Source organism: Oncorhynchus keta, unplaced genomic scaffold (assembly GCF_023373465.1).
Source record: "Oncorhynchus keta strain PuntledgeMale-10-30-2019 unplaced genomic scaffold, Oket_V2 Un_contig_8963_pilon_pilon, whole genome shotgun sequence".
In the NCBI taxonomy this organism is placed as follows: domain Eukaryota; kingdom Metazoa; phylum Chordata; class Actinopteri; order Salmoniformes; family Salmonidae; genus Oncorhynchus; species Oncorhynchus keta.
The window spans coordinates 1-7,878 of NW_026290325.1; the positions used below are offsets into that span (position 1 = coordinate 1).

General features: G+C 46.3%; 1 protein-coding gene and 1 long non-coding RNA gene across 6 annotated transcripts; both read right to left on the bottom strand.

Annotated features, from left to right (window-relative positions):
• Positions 1-2: 2 nt before the first annotated feature.
• On the bottom strand, positions 3-7,510 carry LOC127927018 (zinc finger protein ZFAT-like). 4 transcript variants are annotated; one of them, XM_052512670.1, is made up of 4 exons: positions 7,401-7,510; positions 7,004-7,142; positions 2,619-2,756; positions 1,424-2,223 (listed from the first exon to the last, which is right to left on the bottom strand). In XM_052512670.1, exons 1-3 carry the CDS (start codon positions 7,422-7,424, stop codon positions 2,665-2,667), a joined length of 255 nt encoding a protein of 84 aa, XP_052368630.1. In that variant the 5' UTR covers positions 7,425-7,510; the 3' UTR covers positions 1,424-2,223; positions 2,619-2,664. The 4 variants fall into 4 exon arrangements, 1 of the variants encoding a protein (XP_052368630.1); XR_008125943.1 differs by lacking the exons at positions 1,424-2,223; positions 2,619-2,756 and adding an exon at positions 3-33; XR_008125944.1 differs by lacking the exons at positions 1,424-2,223; positions 2,619-2,756 and adding an exon at positions 47-77.
• LOC127927019 (uncharacterized) lies at positions 2,990-3,731 on the bottom strand. Of its 2 annotated transcripts, XR_008125947.1 has the most exons (4): positions 3,646-3,731; positions 3,506-3,559; positions 3,177-3,338; positions 2,990-3,122 (listed from the first exon to the last, which is right to left on the bottom strand). It is a non-coding gene; the product is annotated as an uncharacterized LOC127927019 (long non-coding RNA). The 2 variants fall into 2 exon arrangements; XR_008125946.1 differs by having other exon boundaries at positions 2,990-3,338.
• Positions 7,511-7,878: the final 368 nt, after the last annotated feature.

Here is a 7,878-nt window from a genome sequence, read left to right on the forward strand (position 1 = left end):
GGACATAGTCACACACAGGACACTTCACTCCACCTAGAGATATAGGACATAGTCACACACAGGACACTTCACTCCACCTAGAGATACAGGACACTTCACTCCACCTAGAGATATACAGTGCCTTGCGAAAGTATTCGGCCCCCTTGAACTTCGACCTTTTGCCACATTTCAGGCTTCAAACATAAAGATATAAAACTGTATTTTTTTGTGAAGAATCAACAAGTGGGACACAATCATGAAGTGGAACGACATTTATTGGATATTTCAAACTTTTTTAACAAATCAAAAACATCTGCTAAATGACTTAAATGTAATGTAAATGCAAAATGATTCAGCCCCCTTAAGTTAATACTTTGTAGTGCCACCTTTTGCTGCGATTACAGCTGTAAGTCGCTTGGGGTATGTCTCTATCAGTTTTGCACATCGAGAGACTGGACATTTTTTCCCATTCTCCTTGCAAACAGCTCGAGCTCAGTGAGGTTGGATGGAGAGCATTTGTGAACAGCAGTTTTCAGTTCTTTCCACAGATTCTCGATTGGATTCAGGTCTGGACTTTGACTTGGCCATTCTAACACCTGATATGTTTATTTTGGAACCATGCCATTGTAGATTTTGCTTATGTTTTGGATCATTGTCTTGTTGGAAGACAAATCTCCGTCCCAGTCTCAGGTCTTTGCAGACTCCATCAGGTTTTCTTCCAGAATGGTCCTGTATTTGGCTCCATCCATCTTCCCATCAATTTTAACCATCTTCCTGTCCCTGCTGAAGAAAAGCAGGCCCACACCATGATGCTGTCACCACCATGTTTGACAGTGGGGATGGTGTGTTCAGGGTGATGAGCTGTGTTGCTTTTACGCCAAACATAACGTTTTGCATTGTTGCCAAAAAGTTCAATTTTGGTTTCATCTGACCAGAGCACCTTCTTCCACATGTTTGGTGTGTCTCCCAGGTGTCTTGTGGCAAACTTTAAACAACACTTTTTATGGATATCTTTAAGAAATGGCTTTCTTCTTGCCACTCTTCCATAAAGGCCAGATTTGTGCAATATAAGACTGATTGTTGTCCTATGGACAGAGTCTCCCACCTCAGCTGTAGATCTCTGCAGTTCATCCAGAGTGATCATGGGCCTCTTGGCTGCATCTCTGATCAGTCTTCCTTGTATGAGCTGAAAGTTTAGAGGGACGGCCAGGTCTTGGTAGATTTGCAGTGGTCTGATACTCCTTCCATTTCAATATTATCGCTTGCACAGTGCTCCTTGGGATGTTTAAAGCTTGGGAAATCTTTTTGTATCCAAATCCGCTTTAAACTTCTTCACAACAGTATCTCGGACCTGCCTGGTGTGTTCCTTGTTCTTCATGATGCTCTCTGCTTAACGGACTCATGAGACTATTACAGTGCAGGTGCATTTATACGGAGACTTGATTACACACAGGTGGGATTGTATTTATCATCATTAGTCATTTAGGTCAACATTGGATCATTCAGAGATCCTCACTGAACTTCTGGAGAGTTTGCTGCACTGAAAGTAAAGGGGCTGAATAATTTTGCACGCCCAATTTTTCAGTTTTTGATTTGTTAAAAAAGTTTGAAATATCCAATAAATGTCATTCCACTTCATGATTGTGTCCCACTTGTTGTTGATTCTTCACAAAAAAATACAGTTTTATATCTTTATGTTTTGAAGCCTGAAATGTGGCAAAAGGTCGCAAAGTTCAAGGGGGCCGAATACTTTCGCAAGGCACTGTAGGACAGTCACACACAGGACACTTCACTCCGCCTAGATACAGGACACTTCACTCTACCTGGAGATATAGGACACTTCACTCTACCTAGAGATATAGGACACTTCACTCCACCTAGAGATATAGGACACTTCACTCCACCTAGAGAGATATAGGACACTTCACTCCACCTAGTGAGGACACTTCACTCCACTTAGAGATACAGGACACTTCACTCCACCTAGAGATACAGGACACTTCACTCCACCTAGAGATATAGGACACTTCACTCTACCTAGAGATATAGGACACTTCACTCCACCTAGAGATACAGGACAGTCTCACACAGGACACTTCACTCCACCTAGAGATATAGGACACTTCACTCCACCTAGAGATACAGGACAGTCTCACACAGGACACTTCACTCTACCTAGAGATATAGGACACTTCACTCCACCTAGAGATACAGGACAGTCACACACAGGACACTTCACTCTACCTAGAGATATAGGACACTTCACTCCACCTAGAGATATAGGACACTTCACTCCACCTAGAGATATAGACACTTCACTCTACCTAGAGATATAGGACACTTCACTCCACCTAGAGATATAGGACACTTCACTCCACCTAGAGATATAGGACACTTCACTCCACCTAGAGATATAGGACACTTCACTCCACCTAGAGATACAGGACAGTCTCACACGGGACACTTCACTCTACCTAGAGATATAGGACACTTCACTCCACCTAGAGATACAGGACAGTCACACACAGGACACTTCACTCTACCTAGAGATATAGGACACTTCACTCCACCTAGAGATATAGGACACTTCACTCCACCTAGAGATACAGGACAGTCACACACAGGACACTTCACTCCACCTAGAGATATAGGACACTTCACTCCACCTAGAGATATAGGACAGTCTCACACGGGACCCTTCACTCTACCTAGAGATATAGGACACTTCACTCTACCAAGAGATACAGGACAGTCACACACAGGACACTTCACTCCACCTAGAGATATAGGACACTTCACTTCACCTAGAGATATAGGACAGTCATACACAGGACACTTCACTCTGCCTAGAGATACAGGACACTTCACCTAGAGATACAGGACAGTCTCACACAGGACACTTCACTCTACCTAGAGATATAGGACAGTCTCACCACAGGACACTTCACTCCACCTAGAGATACAGGACAGTCTCACGGGACACTTCACTCTACCTAGAGATACAGGACACTTCACTCCACCTAGAGATACAGGACAGTCACACACAGGACACTTCACTCCACCTAGAGATATAGGACACTTCACTCTACCTAGAGATACAGAACACTTCACTCTACCTAGAGATACAGAACACTTCACTCTACCTAGAGATACAGAACACTTCACTCCACCTAGAGATACAGAACACTTCACTCCACCTAGAGATACAGAACACTTCACTCTACCTAGAGATACAGAACACTTCACTCTACCTAGAGATACAGAACACTTCACTCTACCTAGAGATACAGAACACTTCACTCTACCTAGAGATACAGAACACTTCACTCCACCTAGAGATACAGAACACTTCACTCCACCTAGAGATACCTAGAGAACACTTCACTCCACCTAGAGATACAGAACACTTCACTCCACCTAGAGATACAGGACACTTCACTCTACCTAGAGATACCAGAACACTTCACTCTACCTAGAGATACAGGACACTTCACTCTACCTAGAGATTCAGAACACTTCACTCTACCTAGAGATACAGAACACTTCACTCTACCTAGAGATACAGAACACTTCACTCTACCTAGAGATACAGAACACTTCACTCCACCTAGAGACTTCACAGAACACTTCACTTCTACCTAGAGATACAGAAACACTTCACTCTACCTAGAGATACAGAACACTTCACTCTACCTAGAGATACAGAACACTTCACTCCACCTAGAGATACAGAACACTTCACTCCACCTAGAGATACAGAACACTTCACTCTACCTAGAGAGATACAGAACACTTCACTTCACCACCTAGAGATACAGAACACTTCACTCCACCTAGAGATATAGGACACTTCACTCTACCTAGAGATACAGAACACTTCACTCCACCTAGAGATACAGAACTACTTCACTCTACCTAGAGATACAGGACAGAACACTTCACTCTACCTAGAGATACAGAACACTTCACTCCACCTAGAGATATAGGACACTTCACTCTACCTAGAGATACAGAACACTTCACTCTACCTAGAGATACAGAACAGTCTTCACTCTACCTAGAGATACAGGACACTTTAAAGACTGATTCCAGGTCCTCTGTTTTCTGAGTAAAGACTGATTCCAGGTCCTCTGTTTTCTGAGTAAAGACTGATTCCAGGTCCTCTGTTCTACTGAGTAAAGACTGATTCCAGGTCCTCTGTTCTACTGAGTAAAGACTGATTCCAGGTCCTCTGTTCTACTGAGTAAAGACTGATTCCAGGTCCTCTGTTCTACTGAGTAAAGACTGATTCCAGGTCCTCTGTTCTACTGAGTAAAGACTGATTCCAGGTCCTCTGTTCTACTGAGTAAAGACTGATTCCAGGTCCTCTGTTCTACTGAGTAAAGACTGATTCCAGGTCAATGGAAATCAAATTTATCAACCCATGGAGGTCTGGATTTGGAGTCACACTCAACATTAAAGTGGAAAACCACACTACAGGCTGATCCAACTTTGATGTAATGTCCTTAGAACAAGTCAAAATGAGGCTCAGTAGTGTGTGTGGCCTCCACGTGCCTGTATGACCTCCCTACAATGCCTGGGCATGCTCCTGATGAGGTGGCAGATGGTCTCATGAGGGATCTCCTCCCAGACCTGGACTAAAGCATCTGCCAACTCCTGGACAGTCTGTGGTGCAACGTGGCGTTGGTGAATGGAGCGAGACATGATGTCCCAGATGTGCTCAAATGGATTCAGGTCTGGGGAACGGGCGGGCCAGTCCATAGCATCAATGCCTTCCTCTTGCAGGAACTGCTGACACACTCCAGCCACATGAGGTCTAGCATTGTCTTGCATTAGGAGGAACCCAGGGCCAACCGCACCAGCATATGGTCTCACAAGGGGTCAGAGGATCTCATCTCGGTACCTAATGGCAGTCAGGCTACCTCTGGCGAGCACATGGAGGGCTGTGCGGCCCCCCAAATGCCACCCCACACCATGACTGACCCACCGCCAAACCGGTCATGCTGGAGGATGTTGCAGGCAGCAGAATGTTCTCCACGGCGTCTCCAGACTCTTTCACGTGCTCAGTGTGAACCTGCTTTCATCTGTGAAGAGCACAGGGTGCCAATCTTGGTGTTCTCTGGCAAATGCCAAACATCCTGCACGGTGTTGGGCTGTAAGCACAACCCCCACCTGTGGACGTCGGGCCCTCATACCACCCTCATGGAGTCTGTTTCTGACCGTTTAAGCAGACACATGCACATTTGTGGCCTGCTGGAGGTCATTTTGCAGGGCTCTGGCAGTGCTTCTCCTTGCACAAAGGCGGAGGTAGCGGTCCTGCTGCTGGGTTGTTGCCCTCCTACGGCCTCCTCCACGTCTCCTGATGTACTGGTCTGTCTCCTGGTAGTGCCTCCATGCTCTGGACACTACGCTGACAGACACAGCAAACCTTCTTGCCACAGCTCGTATTGATGTGCCATTCTGGATGAGCTGCACTACCTGAGCCACTTATGTGGGTTGTAAGACTCCGTCTCATGCTACCACTAGAGTGAAAGCACCGCCAGCATTCAAGTCACTAAAACATCATCCAGGAAGCATAGGAACTGAGAAGTGGTCTGTGGTTATCACCTGCAGAACCACTCCTTTATTGGGGGTGTCTTGCTAATTGCCTATAATTTCCACCTGTTGTCTATTCCATTTGTACAACAGCATGTGAAATGTATTGTCAATCAGTGTTGCTTCCTAAGTGGACAGTTTGATTTCACAGAAGTGTGATTCACTTGGAGTTACATTGTGTTGTTTAAGTGTTCCCTTTATTTTTTTGAGCAGTATATATATATATATATATATATATATATATATATATATATATATATATATATATATATATATAGGACAAAACACACCACGACATAAAGAGAGACCTAAGACAACAACATAGCAAGGCAGCAACACATGACAACACAGCATGGTAGCAACACAACACAGGGTACAAACATGATTGGGCACAGACAACAGCACAATGGGCAAGAAGGTAGAGAAAACAATACTTGTTTTTCCCTATTAAACTTAGTTGAATACATTGACTTAAGTCTTTCTGGATAAGAGCGTCTGCTAAGTGTGTCTCTGCTGAGCGACTCACCTTGCTGCTCCACAGCCTCAGAGGTGGCTGGTCCAGGCCCTGAGTTACAGTACTCCTGGTTGGTACAGTATGAGACACAGAGATCGGTGTGTCTCTGCTGAGCGACTCACCTTGCTGCTCCACAGCCTCAGAGGTGGCTGGCCCAGGCCCTGAGTTACAGTACTCCTGGTTGGTACAGTATGAGACACAGAGATCGGTGTGTCTCTGCTGAGCGACTCACCTTGCTGCTCCACAGCCTCAGAGGTGGCTGGCCCAGGCCCTGCGTTACAGTACTCCTGGTTGGTACAGTATGAGACACAGAGATCGGTGTGTCTCTGCTGAGCGACTCACCTTGCTGCTCCACAGCCTCAGAGGTGGCTGGCCCAGGCCCTGTGTTACAGTACTCCTGGTTGGTACAGTATGAGACACAGAGATCGGTGTGTCTCTGCTGAGCGACTCACCTTGCTGCTCCACAGCCTCAGAGGTGGCTGGCCCAGGCCCTGCGTTACAGTACTCCTGGTTGGTACAGTATGAGACACAGAGATCGGTGTGTCTCTGCTGAGCGACTCACCTTGCTGTTCCACAGCCTCAGAGGTGGCTGGCCCAGGCCCTGCGTTACAGTACTCCTGGTTGGTACAGTATGAGACACAGAGATCGGTGTGTCTCTGCTGAGCGACTCACCTTGCTGCTCCACAGCCTCAGAGGTGGCTGGCCCAGGCCCTGCGTTACAGTACTCCTGGTTGGTACAGTATGAGACACAGAGATCGGTGTGTCTCTGCTGAGCGACTCACCTTGCTGCTCCACAGCCTCAGAGGTGGCTGGCCCAGGCCCTGAGCGACTCACCTTGCTGCTCCACAGCCTCAGTACTCCTGGTTGGTACAGTATGAGACACAGAGATCGGTGTGTCTCTGCTGAGCGACTCACCTTGCTGCTCCACAGCCTCAGAGGTGGCTGGCCCAGGCCCTGCGTTACAGTACTCCTGGTTGGGGTGCTTCTTGCTGTAATGTCTCTTCAGGGGTCCTGCTATGTTACAGGAGTAGTGACAGTGGCCGCAGCGGTAGGGCTGTGGAAAACACATCAAATCAAATCAAATCTGATTCTCATTTTGATTTGATTTGGAAAACACATTTCAATTGGCTTCAATAATGAACACTAGAAAGGGTCCTTTTTTCCTGAGGGAACATTGTGCTGCTCCCTTAAGCTGTCTAAATGTACTTCATGGTAGTGGAAGTTGAACCTGTTAGAGGCTGGTGTTGATACGTTGATGCTAGTGACTGTATTATAAATGCTTTATATAGAGAGACGGCCCTCTTCTGATTACCTTGAAAGAGGCGTGCTGCTCCATGTGTCGTACCAGTAGAGGTTTCTGTGCAGCGCTGTAATCACACTCTGTACACTGGAACTGCCTGCCTACAGTATGGAGGGACAGAGACAGGATGACAATACTCATCAGCGCTGTAATCACACTCTGTACATACCTAACCCTACAGTATGGAGGGACATACCTAACCCTACAGTATGGAGGTACATACCTAACCCTACAGTATGGAGGGACATACCTAACCCTACAGTATGGAGGTACATACCTAACCCTACAGTATGGAGGTACATACCTAACCCTACAGTATGGAGGGACATACCTAACCCTACAGTATGGAGGTACATACCTAACCCTACAGTATGGAGGTACATACCTAACCCTACAGTATGGAGGGACATACCTAACCCTACAGTATGGAGGGACATACCTAACCTAACCCTACAGTATGGAGGTACATACCTAACCCTACAGTATGGAG